Source organism: Dasypus novemcinctus, chromosome 7 (genome assembly GCF_030445035.2).
Source record: "Dasypus novemcinctus isolate mDasNov1 chromosome 7, mDasNov1.1.hap2, whole genome shotgun sequence".
Lineage (NCBI taxonomy): Eukaryota > Metazoa > Chordata > Mammalia > Cingulata > Dasypodidae > Dasypus > Dasypus novemcinctus.
The window spans coordinates 37,062,057-37,087,042 of NC_080679.1; the positions used below are offsets into that span (position 1 = coordinate 37,062,057).

At 39.1% G+C, this 24,986-nt stretch overlaps 1 protein-coding gene across 1 annotated transcript in view; it reads right to left on the reverse strand.

Moving 5' to 3' along the window:
• Positions 1-23,049, reverse strand: part of CCNYL1 (cyclin Y like 1) — a 35,873-nt gene extending 12,824 nt beyond the window's left edge. The window contains exons 1-5 of the mRNA XM_058300275.2: positions 22,725-23,049; positions 10,904-10,978; positions 9,168-9,202; positions 3,836-3,936; positions 940-975 (exon numbers count right to left, since the gene is read on the reverse strand). Coding sequence (XP_058156258.1) covers positions 940-975; positions 3,836-3,936; positions 9,168-9,202; positions 10,904-10,978; positions 22,725-22,950 — 473 coding nt within the window. The 5' untranslated portion in view covers positions 22,951-23,049. The remainder of the gene's footprint in view (positions 1-939; positions 976-3,835; positions 3,937-9,167; positions 9,203-10,903; positions 10,979-22,724) is intronic.
• Positions 23,050-24,986: the final 1,937 nt, after the last annotated feature.

A 24,986-nucleotide genomic window follows, 5' to 3' on the forward strand; every position in this document is an offset into this window, starting at 1 on the left:
ATAATGAAATATACATCTTCTCTATGGGTAAAAGAGCCATTCAACATGCAAGATAGACCAACAGGTATTAATGTAACTGTAAGTTCATTAATGGGGTTCAAAATTCTATTATAACTAGTTTAGGAAATTACCACCTATGGAGTTTTGTTTGATACAGTATTCTAAGAATATCCACAATTATTCAAAGGCTTTTAAGATACTGTTTTTCAACTACTTATCTGCACGACATCGCATTTTCTTCATACTGTTTTTTCAAAACAAATTGCCAATGATTGAGGGCAGAAGTAGGTAAGAGAATCCACTTGTCTTTTTGTTAAGCCAAACATTAAAGAGATGTACCAAAAAGGTAAATCAATGATAAACTTTCAACTCAGTTTTTTTGTTGTGGAAAATAGGTTATTTTTCATTAAAAATATTTCTGTTAACACAGTCATTCTCAGCCAAGTGTGATTTTTGTCTCCCAGAGAGAGACATTTCTTCTTCATTTGGCCATGTCTGGACACAGTTTTGGGGGCAGGCATTACTGGTACATAATGGGTAGAGGCCAGGAATGCTGTTAAAAATCCTTAAAACCCACAAGATAGGTAATTTTTTTTTTTTGTTGGGGGGGATCTAACTAAAAATATCAAGTGTTGAGGATGACAAACCTTTTTACATATAATGAACTTATATTTTTAAATTCTTAATTTTAACTTTTAACAAAGTAAAATATTGACAGAATCCACATAAACAAATGATCATTGGGGTCCTTCAACAATTTAAGAGTAGTAAAAGGGTCCTGAGACAAAAACAAAAAAACTCAAATGTGTCAATTCAATATTGCAATAAAAGTGTTTTACAGCTAACTCCAATAATGTCCATGGGTATTACCTAATACTAAACTTGGTATCATGCAAAATAAATAAATGGAATAACAAAGCAGGTTATAAAAGAGCTCACCTGTTCTTTATGTGGTAATATATTGCTAAGGTCACACTGTGGAGGGAAAAAAATTGTTAAGAACTGATTTTTTAGACCTAAAGACATTAAAAAGGGGAATGGGGGGTTTAAGAGATCTTCCCAGTGGCCCTGAAATACTCTAATTCATTAGAGGACCATATGGGCAATCTTTTCCTTATTTTAGTTGTCTGACCTTTGACAAAAATAGAACCAAAATGCTAGGCAATATGTGGTTACAAGACATGTTTCTATTGGTTATTATAATCTTAATTATATTTCCCCTGTCATTTTCCTTTTACCCATGCAACTTTATAGCTATTTGTACACTTGCTTAAATTTAGTCCACATAGGTTTTGTGTGTATTTTTTTACATTGGTAGACACTGCATTTCAATTGAGTTAGCCCACCATCCACCAATCCCTACCCTCACTTTTCATTATTTCCATGAAAGTAAATAATGAAAGTGCTTTATACCAAATAATGCAAGTATTAATGGCAAGTGTTCCCAAATTAATTAAAATGAAATATTAAAGAACAGATACATCTCCTCAGAAACTCTTTAAGATAATGTATTCCTAAATTATTCACAGGTACTGAGTACCAGGGAAAAAAGAATTCGCTTGGATAAGTTTTATGCTTCCATCTGCCCTCAAGTGTCTAAAACAAAGCTGAAAATAATTGAGGAAAGGCAAATCTGAATTTTAAAGCACTTCTATAGAATATTAGCGCAGGCGCACACACACCACACTTTCACTATCTTGAAAAATGTAATTAAAGAATTTAAAAAGTAACATTAGCATCAAAGATGGATACTTCTATAGTGCTTCAAATAGTTCTGTCTCCAATTTTTAAATCACAAAATTTGAAGTTAAATGCTGAAAAGGGCCATCAAACCTTGATGCCATTTAATCCAACAACCCATTTTACAGAAAAGGGAACTAATGCTTAATGATGACTTGCCCAAGGTGTCTCACCAACAGCCCGAAGCAGTTCTCTTTCTACTACACTGAAACTAATTAGGTGGTTGTTCCTGAACTTTGATGCACATTGGAATCACCTGAGGATCTTTAAAAGCTGCCTGGACTCCACCCCCAGACAATTTGGATTTAACTTGCACAGGATGTGACTTAGGTGCCAGAATTTTTTTAAATTAAAAGCTCCCCCAAGTGATTCCAGTACTGAGCAATTACTGAGGTTAGTTAAGATCAGAATGACCTGGGATGTTTTTGTCCATAAAATTATGCCTCACATCCTTCTCCAGCTTATCAAAAGGTGTGTATGTAGGTGATGGAAGGTGAGGGGGATAGACTGAAGGTTTGCAGAAATATTTTGAAAAAAGTTGTGTATGAGTCTTTGAGTATATCATGATAAACATTTTCAAAATCTTTCCTAAAAGCCAATTTTCTGTATTAATTTGCTCTGTAAATCTCTTTTTCACCAATAGTGAGTGTTCTGAATGATCACTTTTAAAACTTATGGAGAGTAAATAAAAACTTACATCCCAAGTAGATGTCAAAAACTAGACTATTTACACTGGAAAAAAGCGTGAAACCTACTTGTGTGAGAAAGGTTTACCTTTCAAATTACTTTTGAAGTACATAATGAGACACCTAAATCTTCTGAATTCAAAAGAAGCTAAGAATTCTACCCAAAGTGGAGTCTGGTTTTTTTACCCATGGATTCAGAGTCTTGGCTGAATAAAAACATTCAATGATTACTCAATATGTACCAAAGCTGAGGGCTTTAGATAGAGTCATGGTTCAGATTTTGCTGAAACACAATTTATTCTCACTACTGTTACACAAGTGAGAGAGGAAACTTATAATTTTAATTGTGAACTTGCTCTTTTTAACGTTATTATCTAAAAAGTTGGTACAATTAAAACAAAATGAGGTTTACAAGCTAATTATGTTTTTTAAGGTTGAAAAATAAAATGAAAGATAAGGATATGAATTATCCTAAAGTAGCATTTCCCAAATTGTATTCTGAAAATCTACATTTATAGCTAAAGGAGATAAATGTTCCCTGGACAATCCCAATAGTCGGGAAGCTTTGCACACATTTGTAAAGAATATCCTTGGAAGGTTAATCTTGGGATGTTTTGAAAATGCATCTCTGATTGTGGACTTTGAGGTGCCCCCAGAAATTAAGGAATAGTTTTCATCATCAATGCACTATTCAAGTTTAAGTATAAACCTGACCATGGCTATGTTTCCAAAACAACTCTTTCACTGATCTCTTCTATGATTTTCCTGTATGTGGATTGTTATGGTGTCTTGGACAGATAGATATACAAGCATTAAAACCTCAGCTGAACAAATTTCATCAAAAAAAAATTAAGATTGAGAATATATTCTTTTAAGATTGGTTTGTTATTTTGCCCATATTTGGGAAACAGGAGAAAGAGAACTGAATTTTAATACAGAAACACTGCAGGGGGAAAAATTCATGAGGGAGAAATCTGACAATATTCAATTTAAATGCAGATACATTATGGTGCCAGTAGAGGACAAGCTGTCCCTTCTTCCAAAAGTAGCTTCCAAAGTTGTAAGTACACATTTTTAAGAACATACCTTATAAAAAACTATTTTTTCTAAAACATCCAATAAAAAGGCACCTCCTCATTATGTTCAACAATGTTGACACAAGTGCATCAAGTTAAGAGGTAGACTTTTTCTGGGATTCCTTATTTGCTAATTGGCTTCCCACTCCACCATGCACTCTAAATAGAAATTGAAAATTCATATTTAGGTCCTTGAAATCAGCATGTAGTTGACACCAGTTTCTGAAACTGATCACTGAAAAGGACAATGACTTAAGTGACAGAGTATGACTTTGAGGCTTTTAGAATAAGGGGCATCTGTCACTTAGCCCTTGGCAACCTAGTTGTACTCACCATTTTATTGTGGTTCTAAGATTAGGCTGGCTGACTGTGCTGTCATCTAGAAATATTGTTGAGCATGAGCTATACTTTTTAGTAAGCTGCCCTGGAGATACCTGAAGGGGAAGGGAAATAGAAGAAAATGTCACAGTAAGTTAAATCTATAAAGTGTGTTTTTCCTTGGTTAAAATGTTAAAACAATAAAGCATTAAGGTATTTCTTACCCTCCACAAACTGCCTGTGTGTGATATCATGTGTGCTATATGGGAAACCCATTGGAGACTCTAGCTTCCACAGATGCTATCTGATGAATGAGTTATAAAATGCTGCCCTGTTATTGTACTTATAATTAAGCCTGGCAAGCATCTATAACAAATTCCCTTTAAAATAATATAAAAAGTTTGGAATAGTATTTCAGTGTTTTCTTCCCCGTGATTTTTCTATTTCTACTGTTCATTTACTGCAGTAAAACATAATATCTTAAATAATTGGCATGACAGTATTTCACTGCAGTGAATGAAAGCCAGTAGTAAATATATTAGTTAAGGAGACTGCAATGAAACAAGCAATGTTTTAAGAGTCAGAGGCTTGGTTTGCCAAGGCTGCTCTGTCACTAACAAGCTAGTGGAACATAGGTCTCTGTGTCCTTATTTGGTGTAACTTTAAGATTCTCTCACATCCAAAAACCAGGAAACAAAAAGCTTTTGGAATTTAGATTTCAATTTCATGCTTAAATTAAAAGGTCATTATATTACTTAAGTAAAAACCCCAGAGAATACTTTCCACTCATTTGCAGATTTTAATCAAGATACTTTCCTGCCTCACTCATGCTTCTTTGTCTGCAATGTCTTTTTCCTTCTCCTTGTCCTGGCAAGCTTGACCCCATCAACCTTCCAAAACACCTTTACCAGCAACCATGTGACATATATCTATATTCTCGCTTATTAAATTGTATCAATATGAGGGTATCCCCCTCATACAACAGTAAGCTTTTGAGGGAAGAGGACTCTTACTCCCCTTCTACCTCCACCTGAAAAGCCCAGAATCTGGATGAATTAAGTGTTCAACAAGTATCTGAAAAACTGTTTAAAATCAATTACAATTTGGAAGGTAAGTCTTACTACAGATGCCGGTTAGTGAGAACTTATCTGGGAAAGGTGGCAATGAACTTGTGGGGCCCTCTAGAGAATTACCTTTAAAACACTTTAGAAGTATCCATTTATTTATGAAGAGCACAAGAATATAGCAGTAGTGAAATACTGAAACAGCCTAACCTATGTTAAGGCAATTCTCTTCCTTAAAATTAAGGCCAATAACCAAATCTCAGGAACTGTAAGTAGTTTAAATAGTAGCATTCTTTAAAACCACAGAATACCAATTTTTTAAAACAAATTCTAATGAGCCTGTCTTATTACTATTAATAAAAAATATTTTTTGCCAGGTTTTCACACACTCTCGTCAGTCTCCGCAACAAGTATACGAAAGGTGGAACAGGGAGACCTGCTTTATAAAGCACAGAGCATTTAAAAATTGTCAGTAGCCAGTAAATGGAAATATCCATATAGTTCATAAAACACCATTTTCCTTGTTTCTAATGTTTTACTGCAAGCCATTTAATCCTTAATTAACAAAAAGTCTCAGGTGTTATACTTTTGAAAAGTGTTAATATTACTATTTGGAGGACTAAATTCTCCTTCAAGCCTTTTAAACAAAACCAAAACTCTGAAATGCTCCTTAAACTGTTCAGCTAATATGTAATTTACTTTTATAATCTCAAAAACAAATACATCATGAAAAACAATGACCAATTCTTCAAGTACTTTTATATTAAGTAGAAGGTACCTTTTAAGATGACTATTATTAGGAGGTAACATGGTATAACAAGTCAATTCTGACCAAAACCTACATATGGAGGGAATAAAAAGAAGGAAATACACCAAAACATAAACTAGCTAGTAGAGCCTGGGTGGTATTTTCTTCCATTTTCCTCTATTTTTTTTTCTGGCTATAATGAATGTATATTGGTTTATCTTGAAAATATTACAGGTAAAACATTTACACATTTAAATTAGACATGGTTTCACAACCTTATGGGGCTCATTTAGTGAATCAGCAGCTTATGGTTTACTGGTTAGACCCAGCCAAAGAAATGCTGAATACTACCTACCCTGTCACTCCAGGCCTATTTTAAACTTCTGCTTAAAGATTGAAAAATGATCCACTCCAGGGAAATTGTTATTTCTGCCTTGTTTTTAATCAGACTATTTCTAAATTTCTAGGTGACCGAAAAGATGAAAGCAGAGACAGAAAAGATGAATGCAGAGACTTCTCCTGGCCAACATACAGCAGGGAATGTAACACTCAATTCCAACTGCTCAAACTTTCCTATGTCCAGAGCCTTTGTGAACCAAAGCTAAGGCATCCAGGTGTCTCTAGAGTCTAGAGGCTGGCAGAATTAAGTTCGGTTGTGACTACCAGGTTACTTCTGCTCATCTTGCTTGAGAATTTAAGAATTAACCTCAAAAGCCTTATTACCACAATCTCAAAAAACATTGGCAAACATAAGAGGTAAATATGGAAAAACAAACTGCAAAACAGTACCGACATAGTTAAGTATAATACGTTGGGAGCCAATGTGTCTCAGTGGTTGAGCACCAGCTTCCACATACAAGGTCCTGGGTTCAATCCCTGGCCCCAGTTTCTCAAAGGGGAAAAAAAGTATATGCTCATTATAGGTATAATTAAAAAACTGTCTGAATATTATTAATCATATTGAATTAAATTTAGATTTATACTTAAATATCAGTCCTAAGTTTGGGCTAAACATGGTAAACTTACCACAAATCTAATTCCTCTTCCTCCTGAAATCTCATTAGAATTAAAGGCATTTCTCTTGAAAAGTTATACATCATAAGACTAAAGACCAGTAGACAAGATAGACAGCAGATAATACTTAAAAATGACTGAAAGAGAAAAAGTAGATATAGGAGTGGTAACTGACTTGGCAGAAGAGATGAAGTATAACCTTGGTGTCTACACAGAGTGACTGAAAGGAAAAACAAGCTAGTTTGTCCTGCAAGACACAAGGCAGGCTCAGAAGGTAGGGTGAAACATGAAACAAAAGATAAAAGCAACAATTGAAAATCTGGGGTTAGAGCCCCACATCCACCTGTCCCACCTCATAGGAATCTAGATGTTTATTTTTTAGAGGTTAAATATGAGGTTTTCTGGGCACAGAGACCAGTCTCAGGGCTGAAACCTGAGAAATAAGGGAAAAACTGTACTACGAAAGGTAGACTCCACCTCCCTTTTCTAACTCTGCTTCTGGAAAGCAAGTGGCCATCCTTGTACTACTCCCTAGGCAGAAAACTGGAAAACCATTCCCTGATCCTTCCCTGAACTCCCCTAGATACTGACACTGAGGTACCCCAAATGAAAAGCTGGTTTGCCCCCCAAATCCTTGCAGTGAGGCTCATTAGTTAACAAGCCCTATTCACACAGGTTGCCTCAAATTACATCTTAAGACACTGCCAGAGATAGCCACATATTTGAGGAAAGCCTACAATAAGAATGAACAAAACAAGGAAAAGGAACTAGGTGCAAGTGATAAAATTCAGGGGCCAATGAAAACCTAACAAAACAAAACTATTCCTTAACAGTCTCAAAAAGATGAGAAATTTCATCTATGAAAGAACTAAACACTGTAACAAATTGCAGAATTTAAGAGAACTCTTTAAAAAATAGACAAAGTATTCAACAGTAGGATGAGAGCATAAAGCCAAGAGAATCTTCAGAATGTAGAAGAAAAGGCAAAATGGAAAACAGAAGGGGAAAAAAATGAAGATCAGTGCAGGAATACTGGTCTAAGAGGTCCAATATCTAAATAATAAAAATTTGGGGGGAGAGGGAGGGAACAGATAAACTATCACAGAAATTAAAAATTCACATAGAAGAAATTTGTCTGAAGACTGAACAGCACCAATAAAATGAAAAGATCCACACACCAAACTGTATTATGAAATTTCAGAACCCTAAGAATAGAGAAGGGACTAAAAGCTTCCAAAGAAGGGAATGGGGTAGGGACAGCAGGGGCACAGAATGCATTAAACTTGGTTTTCTACACTGTGTGATACAATGGCAACCTATTTAAAATCTGTGAAGACAACAGAAAAATGTCTTCGACAGTGAAAATTAGTTTCAAACTACAATTCTATACTCTATCAAAAAAGGAGGGGTTTCCAGACAGGCTATATCTCTAAAAACTTCCACTCTTGTGCTCTTTCCCAGGAAGATGTGCTCTAGTAAGCATTGCAAGACAGAGGGAAACATGGGATATAAGAAGACACAGAGAACCCAACACACAAGAGCAGTTATGTGAAATCCCAGATGACTTCAAAGGGGCATCCCAGAGCAGGCCTAGGGAAAAACCAGTCAGGACTGGAGCAGGATGACAGAAGGTTGGGGAAAGTTGTCTCCAAGAAAAAAAAAATGGAACAGATGTGTTTTAGTAAATGAAAAATATTTTTGATAGGCATGTTACAAATGTTATATTTGGGGAAAACAGCTGATAGAAAACAAGAAAATGAATGTTAGGAAATTAATTCTACAAAAAAGGAGTGGATATGAAAGCAGGAAGATGAGGTAGGGGAGTTACTGCATTTGTTGTGCGAAAGATAATGCTGGCAAGGAAAACGTGGATTATCCTGGAGAAAAGTGCTCAGATTTCAGAAATGCCTGAGATACAATCAACAGGACTTGGGGTGGGGGAGGTGCAGAAAAAGAATCAGCAGTGCTTGTCTAATGCAAGCACTGAATACTGATTTCATTAAAATGTGACAACATGCTGAGGGAATGGAGGGAGCTGGCTCTCACCTAATATAAAGGAAGTGAATAGATAATGCTAAAGGTTAACTTAGCTTTTAGACTTTTTACTTTGGTTAAAAAATAAGATTAAATATGTACTATCATTAGTTTGCTACAAATGCTCCACAGCAATGCAAAGTGTTAATAACAGGTGGTATATGGGAATCCTGCCTTTTAGGCATGATTGTTCTGTAAACCCATAGTTTTCTAATAAAGAAAAAAAAATCAAGGCAGTTCTTTCTACCACAATCATGGTATTGAAAACTAACTTAAATACCAGAAACCCTTAAAATATGGGCAGTTCTAAACAAAGAACTCTCCTGAATAAATCTGATACTTAGGAAAACAGAAGCAATTTAGAAAATCCACGAAAAGCGTTCCATGTGAACAATATTGGGTCCATTATATTTATTAAGAATCACAGCAGACATACTTTTAATTCAAACTAATAATTTCTTACTTAACTTTTCAACTCTTTACTTACATGGTTTAAATGGTTGCTCTTCCTCTTTTCTCGCACTAAGAATAAAAAAAATTAACTGATCAATTCTGATATAAATGCCATAGAAAAATATAGTAGTTAATTATCAGATGAATTACAAATTTCCAAAGTTTTTAATACAAATCATCTAGCAATACAAGCTCCATAAGGTAAAAATCTAAAAATTAAGTTGCTTTCTGACCTAACAGATGTATGAGGTAAAATGAAACAATCTCCACACATGAAAGAGAAAGGCAAATCAAATTAGGCCAGGTGGGAAGTTGAACTAACAAAAAGTTTACCTGTTGTATATTTGAACCACTTCCCAATATATTTTTTATTCTATACTTACACACATCTTTAATTATCAGGATCTAACAGCTAACAGCTCTAAGATCCAGTTTCTGACCAGGAACTAATCTCTAGATGCACCAAAATCCCTGGAAGCATCCTGAATCACTCACTGGTAATCTACTAAAACATGTTACAAAACAAATAGATGGGACTTTACAAAACTGGAAAGTAACCCAATCTATTTTAAATTTTAAAATGGGTATGCTAACCTAATTGAACATGGCATCTATGGCACATGAAATCATTTTGCTCTAACAAAGGTTAGAAAAAGTTAAAGTTCCAAAGGCACTTGGGCTACACTTTGTTTCCACATACTGCCTCTTCCTCTAATGCTGGGTGGGCATCATAGGCTTGCCCTTGTTATGACTGAAGAAACAGGGGCGGGCACAGGACAAGCTTTTCCTTTAATGCCCCCACACTCACTCTTTTATGTCAGCAACCCATGGCTCTGTAAGAAACTGAAAAATGCAGCAGTCCTAATCAGAAATGATTGACTCAGGACAGGCAAAGTACATATATACCATCAAAATCCCAGTTAGAAACAACCTGCCTCCTCCATTTTTTATTGTGTTGCATTACTTCAAATACTATGGAACTCTCATTTCCTATATTCCTGCTGTTGTAATAAACTGAAAAGCAACTGAAAAGCTTGGTTATCTCTGGCTTTTTAACAAAGAAATTAGGATTTAACATAACATTAAAGAAAATACGGAGGCAAGAAGGAGTGCAGAAAATCCTGCAATTCTGATCCTCACCCTAAAGAAGCTTGACACAGGAAATTTACACTAGAGTTTTATACACTGACACTAACCTTCTGGGAAATGCCACAGGCCATAAGTTTGCTCTGATGTACACTGGAATCTACTACTCTGCACTAGGCACAGCATAGCATTAGGATGAGAAAATGTGACTAGCTTAACTTCTGAGTAGCATAAATACAGGTGTGAGATAGAGCACCGTGTAAAATGTGAACAAAAATCAGATTCACTCCCCATATTAAACATTTTTTCTGATTGTTCAAATGGAAACCTAGCTACAACCCAAATCCCAGTCATTCTAAAACATGTGCTCTTTGGAGCAAGAGGAAAGGGGCCCAGTAGTATGGAGTTGTAAGTATAAATCCATGACCACTTCTAAATCATGTGTCCAATTAACTGTGGCTAATAAAAAAGTGGCAAAATGTATAGAGAAAGTCTTGTGTTCTCATCACTAAAACTGACTACCAAAAGAAAATATATTATTACTTATTAAAATAAGAGAATATATGAAAAAGTGAAGATTTAAAATCATATAGGAGTTCAAAATAAACATTTTCTATAGTACCTACTACAAAATAAAAACCGAGTTTTCAACCTTTTCCTCAAAAAATAATAACATTATCTTACCATCTGTCTGAGATTTGCTCAGGAAAATTGTGCTTGCCCTTGGATGGTCAGAAGGGTTTGATTCCAAAGCTAGATCTGTAGAGGAAAAGGTGTGTTAATTTAGCTGCGTAGAAAAATAAACATTTTAGAAATAGCTACACATTAATTTTAAACACTTAATAGTCTTGGAAAGAGTTTTTAGTAATGAGTATGAAGTAAAGGCAATTAATATAAAAATTCTATTGGGGAATTGCAAAACTGTAGACTCTCTCCATATATATGGAATAAAATCAGGGTATCCCCTCTCCCCCTTATTTTTAACCTTCCTTCTAAGAAATCTGATGCTTCTTTTTTTTTTTTTTTAAAAGAGGTACTAGGGTTTGATCCCAAGGACCTCATACATGGGAAGCAGGTACTCAACCCTGAGCTACATCTGCTCTCCAGTGAGGGTTGTTTTTTTCTGTTTGTTTTTAGGAGGCACTGGGGATGGAACCTGGGACCTCATACATGGGGAGCAGGCACTTAACCACTCAAGTTATATCTACTTTCTGACAAAGGTTTTTAAGTTTTATTTTAAAGACTTATTTTTACTTATTTCTGCTCCCCTCATTGTTTGTACTCGCTATCTCTTTGTCTTCTTTGCAGGGGAGGCACCGGGAACCAATTCCGGGGCCTGTGGGAGGGAGGTGCTTAATTGCTTGAGCCACTTCTGCTTCCTGTTTTGTGGCTCTCATGGTTTCCTTGCTGTGTCTCTTGGTTGCATCATTTTACTTCGTCATCTTGTTGTGTCAGATCGCCGTGCTAGCCCATCACGTCAGCTCACTGTCTTGCTTGTCTTCTTTAGGAGGCACTGGGACCTCCCATGTGGTAGGTGAGAGCCCAGCTGCTTAAGCCACATCTCCTTCCCGTGATAGTTTTTAGATGAAATATATTTATATATACATGCCCCCCCCCCACCTTATCAAATAGAATACAGTCAACCTCCTCTATTCCTGATATTTACTAGCATATTTCAGAACTAATCCCAAGAAGCAAGTGATATGGCTGGCCATGGCCAATTACTGTCAGATTCCAGCTCAATAATATCAAATTGTTTTTGGCAAACATTCTTAGACATTCAAATGGCTAATTCTAACTCCATTCACATGCTAACTCATTAGTTAAGCTGTGGTTTGTGTCTGAGAGGCAGGTTTAATAGGGTTGCATGAAAGTTCCATGTTCTAATCTACAGGAACACTTCTAATAGAGATGACTTGTAACTTTTGCCCTCAATTTCCAAGGCTAAACTCTCACCTTCCCTTCCACAGTACATGATTAATCTGAGGTTTCAGTAAAAGCACTTTTTTTGAGCAGATCACAGAACTGTTTGTAAAAAATTTTGGTCCTACCTACATGAGGGAAGATCTATTGGCAGTCGGCAGTCCACCTTGCACCAAGGTGTGAGAGTCTTTTTATTTTGGCAAAAGTCAAACAGGTTTTAAAATTGTCACGAAACAAACTTTGCCTATAAACTTTGCTATATGGGATAATAAAAGCTGTCACAAGACACTTCTTAGCAATATCACCTCAAACCACTTATCTTAACAAACTGGATCAAGATCCAGACAGCATTAAGAGTTACAGAAATATTTTCCAAACCACGTTTGTTTCTTAAAACGGGGTTGGTGGTCAAATCGCAAAATATAATACACATCCCTGACTCTTGAATAATCATAATACATAATAACATACTAAATACTTATCAGTCTAGAAGAGAATACTAACTCATTATGTCACAAATTTACCTACCTAGGGAAAAAACATTATTTATACTAGTTAAATTATTGCACAGAACATAATCTGGGATTTCTTGGTTTAACAATAATTAATTTTAATGGTACTGCCAGATCACTAGAAACTTAAAATACTTTGAACTGCTCTGTTTTCTATGGAAATTCCTTCACTAAGTATGTAGTTTATATTAAACTGCTTTTTGAGAAACTATTCTGTTTAATACTTTTATATAAATGACCCATAAAACAAAAAATTATTTTAAAAGCTTCTTCCCACATCTCTGAAAAGAATACGTTAGCTATTTGGAAAAATATATCCAGATGTGCACCAAAATGACAGGCAGAGATTTTTCACAGCTGTTTCTAACCTAAGGTTCCTGAAAGAATTCACAAGCAAATATAGTATATTTGAACCTAAAAATAAGCAGAAATATTTGCAGAAGTAGCTATATTATGTGTCAGTGCCTATGGCATCATAAAGTTTAATTTAAAATATATCAATGGAAGTGCAGGAAAAATAAGTACCAGAATCAAAGAGGAACAGGCTTTAAAAAACCAAACAAAGATATGCAACTGTGTGGTGATGGAAAAGTTTTGGTAATAAATGGTGATGATGGTAGCACAATATAGTTAATATAATCAATACCACTCAAATTGTATACTTGAAAGTCATTAAAAAATGAGAAACTTTGTATTGTACATATGTTACCAGAATATTTAAAACAAACAATAAGATCTACTACTGTGGATCTGAATACAAAAATCAAAAAGGCAGAGGTAAAGGAAATGACAACATTCAGGAAAAAAAGTGAAATGAGTCCAAGTGACAGGAAGAAATTGGCACATCCACCATCACCCTCAGGATGGGCATATGATCTAGGGCTGGCCAATCACAGGCCTCTCAAACTTTTTCTTTTCTATGGGGGCAAGGCAGAGTACAGAAAGGACAAAATTAGTCTGGAATTATAATGGCAACCTTTTCCATCGTGAGGAAAAAGCTTGATTTCAGAAGAGGCCAATAGAGGGGAGCAGAGCTGAAAGAGGAGCCTAATTTTCTCTGTGAACCCCTAGAATATAGATGTTGACAAAAATTTTTTTTTAAACTTAAGCTATTTTTGAGATAGATTTTCTTTAGCTTAAAAATGAAAGTTAACATTGAAACATGATTAACACAGTAGCACCCATGATTGCATTAAAGGTGAGAAAAGTTTTATAGAAGCCACTTGCTCCTTCCTTTAGGAAATATAATAGAAATGTGCAAGAGTCACAATACTGTTAAAAAAATAAATTACCCATAAACTCACAACCCTTACTTTTATAGTTGCTTTTCTTATGCAGTTTAAAAATAGCTCTAATCAGTATACAAATTCTGACCTATTTTGTAGCATAGCTACTACTTAATGGATACATCAGGCCAATGAATACAATTAACTTTTCTGCTCTTATAATATTGTGAAATAAATCTTCAGTATATAGTTGTTTTTAAAAAAGATTTATTTATCGCCCCCCCCCCCATTTTCTGCTCTCTGTGTCCATTTCCTGTGTGTTCTTCTGTGTCTGCTTGTATTCTCATTAGGTAGCTCTGGGAACCAATCCTGGGACCTTCTGGAGTGGAAGACAGGCAATCATTCTCTTGCTTCACCTCAACTCCCTACTCTGCTCCATCTCTTATTGTCTCTCCTCTGTGTGTCTTTTTGTTGCGTCACCTTGCTGTGCCAGCTCTCTGCAGGGGGGCACTCCTGTGCCAGCCAGCTTGCCTTTCACTAGGAGGCCCTGGGCATCAAACCCTGGACCTTCTATATGGTACACAGGAGCACAACTGCTTGAGCCACATCTGCTTCCCAGGATATAGAGTTTTTAACAATTATCTTCTTAATAAAGATTTTTAAAAGTGAGAAAACTAGATCAAAAGGTTGGATTGTTTTCATGGCTCAGTGCACAGTGGCAAGTTGCTTTCTAAAGTAGGTAGGGGGAAGCAGACAAAAAGAAACAAAGATTCCCGGTGCCGCTGATAAGGATAAAAGCGGTCCCAGAAGAACACACAGGGAATGTACACAGAGAGCAGACAACGGTGGGGGGGGAGGGGGAGGTAAAGGGGAGAGAAATTTAAAAAAAAATAAAGTAGGTAGGGTATTTTAAGGCATAATGCCACCAATTATAGGTTTATGGGTTTTAGATCCTAATCCAGCTTTAAATAGTTAAAAACAAAATTCCTCCAGCTGTGAATGAGGAACCTCACTATTGTTTTAATTTCCTTTTATTTGATTACAGAATTTGACCATTTTTCCATAGCTAACCGTAGTACTTACACTTTGGGGAAATGCATATCATTTGTCTATTTATCCTTTAGCCCTTAATGTTGTTAATTTGCATGAGGCTTTCAGAAATATTAATCTTCCTTCTATAGCCTATTAAAATTTTCTATATAACTTGCACTTTCTGCTAACTGCAATTACTACATTGCAATTTTATAGTATAGATATTTAAGCCATCAGGCAGTAAACTCATGCACACTCACACTTAAGATTATTTCTGAACTCTCCATTAATTTTTAAAAAAGATTTATTTATTTCTCTCCCCTTCCTCCCCCCTTCCCCCTCCCCCTCCGGCAGTTGTCTGTTCTCTGTGTACATTTGCTGTGTGTTCTTCTGTGACCGCTTCTATACTTACCAGCGGCACCGGGAATCTGTGTTTCTTTCTGTCGCATCATCTTGTTCTGTCAGCTGTGTGTGTGGGGGGCACCATTCTTGGGCAGGCTGCACTTTCTTTCATGCTGCGCGGCTCTCCTTATAGAGTGCACTCCTTGCGCGGTGGCACGGCACTCCTTGCGTGCATCAGCACTGCGCATGGGCCAGCTCCACACGGGTCAAGGAGGCCCGGGGTATGAATGGCGGACCTCCCATGTGGTAGGCGGATGCCCTAACCACTGGGCCAAGTCCACTTCCCTCCATTAACTCTTTTCCCAAGAGCATAAGGAGACTGTCATAAAATTACTGTATTACATCAGTTTTGCTACCACAAAGGTAAGACTGCCAACTGTTAAGCAACGCTTTACCATACCACCAAACATACATGTACACAGAAACACAGAGATTTAGAGATGTCAGGGGAAAAAAACCACATCAATTACTGCATGTCTTATACATGAATCATTCCAAAAATTATTTCCTTTAAAACCTCTAAGAATGTTTTAAACTAGGAGAAATATTCTTGAGCTCATAATTAGGGGTTATGATTAAGACTATTTTAAGGCCCATCATGTTTGTATTATCAATTTAAACCGTAACTTAATTTGACAGTATGACTGGTTGATGAAGAAAAGTATAACTTAAACATCCCTCAATCAGAAGAATAAAGAAACCTATAAAACCACTGACACTGAATGCTTTTCCTCTACTCTTAAGTTTCCATCAATTTTAAGATCCATTTCAATTATACAAGTTAAAAACATGAAAATACATGCAATTTAAGAGTAAATGAAATGTTTTACTAAAGGCTAAAAGTGTTAAAAGTATATGAACATAAACTGCCAGTAAATCGTTTTTTTTCTTTGTCAAAATAATAGAGGGATTTGGTAATGACCAAAAAATGAACTGAGAATCAGTGTATTTCAGAGAAAGGGTTTAATTTCAACATACTGATTTCAATATATTTCAATAAAACTGATGTCCGCAGTTAATGGGCCCACTGCTAGGTACCTGTTTACTTACATGTGAACTTTAATTATTTTAACACATATCTTTGAGCCCATGCTTTCTACCTCAGTCAGGTAATTCCTACCGAAAGCCTTTGAGCTGGCCTGCCTTACCGGAAAGCATACAATGGAGGTACATATATATATCTGACATTCTTGATCTGCCAGGTCTTATTTTTTAAAACCTTGGAAAACTTACTCAATTGATACTTCTCAGAGCCTGTCTTCTCAAGCAAAACAAGTAAAATTCCTATACTACCTACACTCAAAAGATTGTGAGGATCAAATGAAATGTGAGACCAACCTATATGCTATATAAAGCACAGTAACTTTACAAAACAAATCTTCCACAAATTCAACGGCAAAAAGTGGACATTTAATGCCTCCTGGGAAAATGTGGGTAACAGACTCATTTCCCATATCCAAATAACATCTAGGGCAAATACGTATTTTGGCTAATTGCTAAAGTAAAGGGGATAATAGTAACACACAATCACTAAAAAATTCCTCCCCACTTTTTTGCTTTTAAATAAGCAAATATATACTATTTCACCTGCTTTCTTTACATAAGAGATTACTGTATGGTCTGCACTTTGCTTTTTCCATGTAGCATTTCCTGGAAATCACTCCATTCCAGTATAGAGAGAACACTTCATTTTTTTATAGCTCGAACTTAATAATACATTACATAACTTCATTATGTGAATGTATTATTTTACCAGTCCCTTACTAAGGCACACTTGAGTTATTTCCAATATTTTGCTATTCAAAATAAAATGCAAAAACTTTGTGTATATATTGTTTCATATCTGTGGGGTTTATCTTAACAGTAAATTCTTACAATTAGGATTTCTGGATTAAAGGCTTCTGTAATTTTGTGAGATTATGCCAAATTCCCCCTTTAAGGGATCAAACAATTTTATACTTTCACCAGCAATATATGAGTGTAACTGTTCTTTCACAGCCTCACCAAAGACTATACTGTCAAGTTTTTGGATTCCTTCCAATGGAGAATCTGAGCATAATTTTAATTTGCATTTCTCTTATGTGTGAAGATTTGTTTAAGGGCCATCTGCATTTCTTTTTCTATGACTTGTCTATTCATATCTTTGTTACCTACTTTTATATTCATGTAATTTCTTCAAGCCAGTCTATTTTAGGTCCTTATTAATACTATTTTTTTTTTGTTCAAGTCACTGTTAGCTCTCACCTGAACTACTGCGCCAGCCTCTTAGCTGGTCTCCCTGATTTCACCCTGGCTTGCACAATAGTCCATTTTCACACAACAGCTAGTCTGATCTTTTTCACAGGATTAGTATCACTCCCTTGCGCCTAACTCCAATCGTTTCCAGTAACAACTAGAATAAAATCTATTTCTTTACCAAGACTCACAGGGCATTCAAGGCCTTTTTTTTTTTTTTAAAGATTTATTTTTATTTATTTCTCTCCCCTTTGCCCACCCCCCACCCCAGTTATCTGCTCTCTGTGTCCATTCACTGTGTGTTCTTCTGTGTCTGCTTGTATTCTCGTCAGCAGCACGGGAATCTGTGTCTTTTTTTTAAAGAGGATTTTTAAAAAGATTTATTTATTTCTCTCCCCCCCCCCACCCCAGTTGTCTGTTCTCTCTGTGTCTATTTGCTGCGTCTTCTTTGTCCACTTCTGTCGTCAGCGGCATGGGAATCTGTGTTTCTTTTTGTTGCGTCATCTTGTCGTGTCAGTTCTCCGTGTGGGCAGCACCATTCCTGGGCAGGCTGCACTTTCTTTCGCACTGGGCGGCTCTCCTTACGGGGCTCCCCCCTTGCGCGTGGGGCTCCCCCCTTGCGTGTGGGGCTCCCCCCTTGCGCGTGGGGCTCCCCTACGCAGGGGACACCCCTGTGTGGCAGGGCACTCCTTGCGCACATCAGTACTGTGCATGAGCCAGCTCCACACGGGTCAAGGAGGCCTGGGGTTTGAACCGCAGACCTCCCATGTGGTAGACGGTCGCCCTAACCACTGGGCCAAGTCCGCCACCCTGTGTTTCTTTTTGTTGCATCATCTTGTTGCGTCAGCTCTCCGTGTGTGTGGCACCACTCCCGGGCAGGATGGACTTCCTTTCACTCCAGGTGGCTCTCCTTACAGGGCACACTCCTTGCACATGGGCTCCCCTACACGGAGGACACCCCTGCATGGCAGGGTACTTCTTGCGCGCATCAGCATTGCGCATGGGCCAGCTCACCACACAGGTCAGGAGGCCCTGGGTTTGAACCCTGGACCCTCCCATGTGGCAGGCAGACGCTCTATCCATTGAGCCAAGTCCGCTTCCCACAAGGCCTTACTTAACCTACCCTATATTGCTGTAGCAACCTCCCATCTTTCTGTCCTTTGTTCTCACCAAGCTTGTTCCCATCTGAGGGACTGTGAAGGAGCTGTCCCTTTTGCTTAGAAGCCTCTTTCCCTACTCACGTGCTACTTAAGGAGGAGCTGTCTTTAGTCACTCCATGTAAAAGTGCCCTTCTCCCCCACCCATTACCTTATTTTACTTTCCTCCCAGCACCACACTACCTGAAATCCTTGATTAGTCATATGTTGTCATCCGTGCCCCCACTCCTAGAATGTAAGGACCTGAGTTAGGGTAGGGCTTTGTCCTATATTCCACCCATTGCCTTGCATGTGAAACAATGTTCAGTCACCAGAAGATGTTAAATAAACATGTTTCAGTGTACCCAAAACTAGTTAAGTTTCCCCCATTTTTCCCACATCCCAGATTTCTTCTAATGCTCTTTTGATTTGGTCATTTAAGGCCAGTATGACTTTCAGATCTCTCATAGTAGTAATTATTCAGAATTAAAGATATGAGGCAGGGTACTGAGAACCACAAAGACCTAGAAGAGGAATTCTAACATCCAGCAAAGCATCAATGGTATCTTAACTACGAATGACTCATCCTATGGATTTAATGAAGCCATAAGAAAACATATACTATCAGAATTCTGTAGGGAAGTACAATGCATCAGTAATCAAAATATGTTTTTATCTATGACCCCAGAATCAAACATTGTTAATGGGACTGGGTACTAGTAAATGATGCCCAGCCATAATGGGCAAAATGATGCTTCACTAAGCAGTTATTAAAAGAGATGAGGTAGAGCTATGTCCACTGACATGGAAAGGAGATCCTACAGCACTCTCCAGCACTGTTCCAAGGGTTTTAGGTCATTACTTCACTGCTTTAAGTAAAACAAACAAACGAAGTTACAAAGTAGCACATATGGAGTGATCTCATTTTTGTAAATTTAATAAAATGTTGTTTCTATGTATACAAAAGGTACAGGAAAAAAATCAACATCAGAGCATTAATAAAAGTTAGCTGATATTCTAAGTATGAATGGGTGACTCCTCTGTATTTTCTAAATTATCATTTTTTAAAAGTTGAAAAAAAAGGGAGGGGGGGTTGATTTAAGGTAGCTACTGGAAAGATCTGCAGCTGAGAGGGTTTTTCCACACCATATTGCCAGTTCCTTCCCTACCCCTAACTACACCTCAGGGGGTAGGGGAAAGGAAAGGGTCCCTTAAAAGAGAACCTTTAGCTAGCAAACTAGCAAAGCTCCTAAGGTCAGGACATAAAAGACTGTATGTAAAGCTGATGAGTAATAAAATTGGATAACATGACTTTATTATCTTATTTTGTCTTACTGATACTACCATAAACTATAATAGATATACTGAAAAAAGGCAAGCTACTACCTAAATAATTTTGAGTCTATCTGAAGTCTATACTAGGTTCTCAGGAACATCTATCTCTTTGAAATGGTTTAAGAAATCATGTTGTTCAGAAATGTTCCAGAAGAGAAAAACAAAGCAGAGAATCATTTATTATGATTTTGTCTCGCCAAAATAACAATTCTTCATTGCATAAAAGCTAAAATGTTTGACATTTAGGTAGGTATTTCTGATTCCAGGGAAACTGATGTAAAGTTTGGAATAAAAAGATTAAAAGCAAACTTTCCATGTGATTGCACTTTATATTTGGTGTTCTGAACTTGTTTCCATGGAACTTTAGGCAAATGCTGACACAGGTTTTTCATCACTTTATTGAATGCAAAATTTTTAAAAGACCAATTGAAACGAAATTTTAAAAAAGTGAATGCTGTGCTCACCACCTTTGTTTTTCTAACTTTTCTGATTTAACACTTCTTACCACCATCTTACGCTGAATGCTTGGTACCTTACCTGTCCTCTTGCCAGCTTCTGCTAATGTCCCTCTGTTCAGGGTATCCTGGGATTCAATTTACTGTCACCAGAGCAGTCTTCAAAATGATCAACCCCTTCACCTACCGAAGTGTAAATTTTCATCACCTTTGCTCTAACTGTAATGAACTCATAGCACCCAATTGAAAGGTAAATTGTAGCTTCTGAGTTTTATAAAATTAATTTTGCATGGAACTAATCAAGAGTACCTACTCTTCAAATAAAAGCATGGCAGAAGTTCTAAGAAATAGGACTATCTTATGGATAAAACATAAAAATACAAGATGCATTCTTAAGAGTTTAAGCCCCCCAAGAACTGAATTTGGCCTATTGGCCACCTCCATATCAGTCTGAGTTAGAAATTAGAATAGCTGTTAGAACCTTGGTCAGTAGCTGTTTAACAGTCATTTCAGGTTGCTAGATTTCAGTTTCATCATCAGCAACATGGGGAGATGATACATTAAGTCTTAACTGTAGTTGAAAAGGCCAAATGAGAGAATATATGAAAATGTGTAGTAAATCCTAGACAATTATATAAATGTCCTATTTTGGTCTTTCATCCAATACTACCAATCTATTAACTGGCTAAAAAATCACTCAAGAGGCTTACCGTATAGCACCAAGCAAAGCAGAAGTTTTCACAAACACATGCTTTAAACACATGCTTGTGTTTAAAAGTACAGTCAATGAATTTACATAATCTGAGTTCATTCTTTGGCAAAATTTTAATATTCTGAAAAGGGAGCCCAATTACAAAGCCATGCCCATCAATATGGATGAAACCACAGGTTTGAATTTAAATATTCTAACTTTAAAAAAACCTAAGGACCCAAACTTTAAAACTTACATAAAATAAGAGCTATTGGGCATTTCCTCCATAGTAATGAAATAATCTCTGGCATTTAAATGGAACAAATGGGCCAAACAGGCTTTAAACTTCTTTTTGGGGATACAATGTTTTCTACTTCAAAGGACTGGTAAGGGCCACCACTGTTACCCAAAACTGCACCTAGATTCACCCCTTCAAAAATTCCTTAGGAAAATATCAAATATTTTCTCTCTTCCTCCCTGCTTCCCCTCCCCCAGGTCAGCAGTTTATACAGAGTCTAAAGAATTTTTACCTCAACATTTCTTCAGTTGAACAGGACTCTACTGCAGAGGAGGGCAAGCGGAGAGGGAAGGGGAAAGAGAGACATTCTCTCTCCTGCAGGGTCTGGCATCTTAACCGCTAAACCTTTACATTATAAATTAATGTCTAAATTTATGTTTTGTCTCCTTTGAAACTTCTGACAATTTCATGAACCACCACTACCTCTCCAATGTTAAATGAAGTCTGGTAAGTCACAGGAGTTCTAAAGTAATACGAATTCCGAGTTCTCCTTTGGGTAAAAGAAAGAAAGAAAGAAAGAAAACTCTTTTATGGAGCCCTGGCAGCAACATTTCACACCTTTCGGTTATTTTAAGCCACCGCACCTATTTTCTTCCCTCCCAACTTCAAACTGTAGTTGGAAGAAATAAAACAGCTTCTGTCCAGGCGACTTAAAACATCAGTCTACATGAGTATGAGTAGGTTTCACATAGTCTCCTATGCCAATCTCTATTTTGAACTTAAGAAATCCTAAAACGTTTTGGTCTGAATTGTCCGAGTTAGCTGCTCCCCTAATAGACACGAGGATGGGTAAAGTCTGGCCCTCAGCTGGCTCCTTCACTTAGGTACCATCTGGGTAGCTAAGGACAGAGTGATGGGATGGCTACTCGAAAGTTGGGGTACTTGGATTTTCAAGGAGAAAGGGGAAGCAGGAAAAAGCCTTCACAAAGTCTCAGAGGACATTAAGAAGCAAGAGCCGAGGACTGGAGGATCCCCGGCCAGACTGGGAGAAAGAAGGGGCAAGACTGGGCAGGGCGTCCCGGTGTGGGGGGAGGAAAACGGAAAAACAAAACAAAACAAAAACTGGCCGGACGCGGCGGAGAAAGAGTAAGGGGTGGGGACGCAGGGCAGAGCCAGCCTCGGTCCCCGGGGCCCAGCCCTGGGAAAGCCTGCTCCGGGCAGGAAGGAGCCCGAGGCGGCGGCTCCCTCCCGGGGGATCCTCCCGGAGACTGAGGCCAGAGGCGTGACCGAGAGGGGCTCGGGGAGCCACCGCCTCCTTACCTTCAGGCATCTCGCGGTCGCTGATGTGCTGCAGGTGGTGGCCTTCGCCGGCTCCGAAATCCAAGTCGGCGGGCTCCACGGTAGCCGTCGCCGCCGCTACTGCCACCGCGTCCCCGGCCGCCGCCTCGTAGACCTCCGACTCGTAGTCCGGCTCCGCCGGCCCCGTGCGCCGGCCCAGTTTGGGGCTGGCATTGGGGGACACGCAACAGGTGAGCGTGTTCCCCATGGGGCTCCCGCGCTCCGCGCGCTCCTGTCCGCCGCCGCCTCAGGGGCTGCTCGCCCCCCGACTCCACCGGGCTCAGCAGCCGCCCCCTCCCCCAACAATGGCGCGGCCGGCACCCGCAGCCCCGGGCTAAGCCGGGGCTGCGCCGCACATGCAGGCGCGGCCTCGCCCGCTGCTCGCTCGCCTGCCCGGCCCCGGGCAGGGCTCCGGCCCCGGCCGCACCCCCGCCGCCGCGCAGCCGCCGCCTCCTCCGAGCCGACTGTCTGCGAGGGCGGCGACCAGCTCCGCTTATTTAAAAGGGGTGGGGACGCGACGGGCGCTGAGAAACGCAGCCACTGCCGGCAGAGAGCGCGGCCGGAGCTCCACCTCCTTCCGCCGCCGCCTCTGGACTGAAAGCCGCTCGCCCAGGCCCGCGCCTGCCAACCGGAACGCGTCCTGCGGTCACCTGGTTACGAAGAACCAATCACGCCCAGAGTTCCCTCCCCGCGCCCGCCTCGGGGCCCTGGCACGTGACTCACAATGCCCCGCCCCTGCCGGGGGTTCACCCGCCCCGCGGCTGCTCCGCCCCCCTGCCCCGAGCGGCGCGGCGTGGCGAGTCGCGGGCTCCGGTTTCCATTCATCGTCCGCTGCCCGGAGCTTTCCGGTCTTTCGTGAAGCGGCCCGGGCGTTCATTAATCGAAGCTGTCCTCGATCAATGGGCGCCGCAGAAAGCCCTTGTTAATAAAGCGAAGAGCCGGCTCCGTTAGCAACTCCCATTCTCCGGGGCTGACAGCTAACTTTCATTTACTGTATTGCCCACCGAACTTAGTTACGCCCGAATTGTTGACCGTTTTTTTGTAATTAAATGCTCCTCCTTTCCCGCCTTCCAAGGAGTGTTAGTTTTCATCTGCAACTTGACCGTAGCAACCCCAGGGCCTTGGTCCTACTCTCAAAAAAGGGCTTGGCTGTGTGTCCTGAGACCCGAGGACACGTCACCTCTCGACTTCCTCATCCGTAAAGCAGGGACTGAACTCGTCCCTCTCAGCTTCGAAACCCTGGGACTCACCAACCCGCTTTTCTCTCCTCTGTTTCTCCCATCCACGATAGGAGTTCCCGGATTTCCCCTTTTTGCCCACCGCAACGCAAGAAGCAGCACGCTTTGCTCTTAAAAAGTTGAGAGTCACAAAGTGGGGCATCAGGGTCATGATATGAAGATGATAGTGAATACCAGCTTTTGCCAAGCACATTACGCCCAACACTATTATAAGTGCTATACACATTTAACTTTCAACAATCCCCGTTTTACATTCTACCGAAGATAATGAGACGCCCCATGACTGCTCAGTGGAGGGACCAGGATTTGATCCTTGGTGGTCTGGGATTCCCACAAGCACCTTATGGTAATTATCAGAAAACAAAGGTAGAAGTTAAATTTGAGGAAAAGCAACTTTGTACATCAGAATTTTTGTTTGCTTGCTTGTTTTCCAGGAAGAACAATTTTTTAATGTGAATTTTAAAATACTTTCCTTTAATTCACCATTAAGACACCTCTGTGCCAGGCACTGTATGAAACACTCCTACCCTCCATGAGTGCATACCCATGTGAAAAAAAGGCTGAGAGAGTCCAAATGGCCGAGGTTACACTGCTGAACCCGGGATTCAGCCCAGATCGATCTGATCACAAAGTCTACACTGGGGTGAAGAGTTTGAATCCCATTCTGGAAACTTGGGAGCCATTGGAGGACGTCAAATGGAGCAGCAACTCTCGGATGTGTTTGTAATGAGGTCACTGTGGACAATGAGGAGGGATTGAAAGAAACAAGACCACTTAAGAGACTGTATTCATCTGGGAGAGAAGTGAAGTTTCAAACTTAAGGCAGTGGCAGTGGATGAAGTGGAGGGAACGGGTCTGAGGTCATTTGGGAGGTAGGATAGTGAATTCTTAGTCTCTGGGTGTGGAGAAAGAAGGGAAGAGGCCAAAATTGCTGCTAAGATTCTAGTTTAGGAGACTGGGTAGGTAGCCGCGCCCTTCTAGACAGGCAATTCAGGAAGAGAATAGG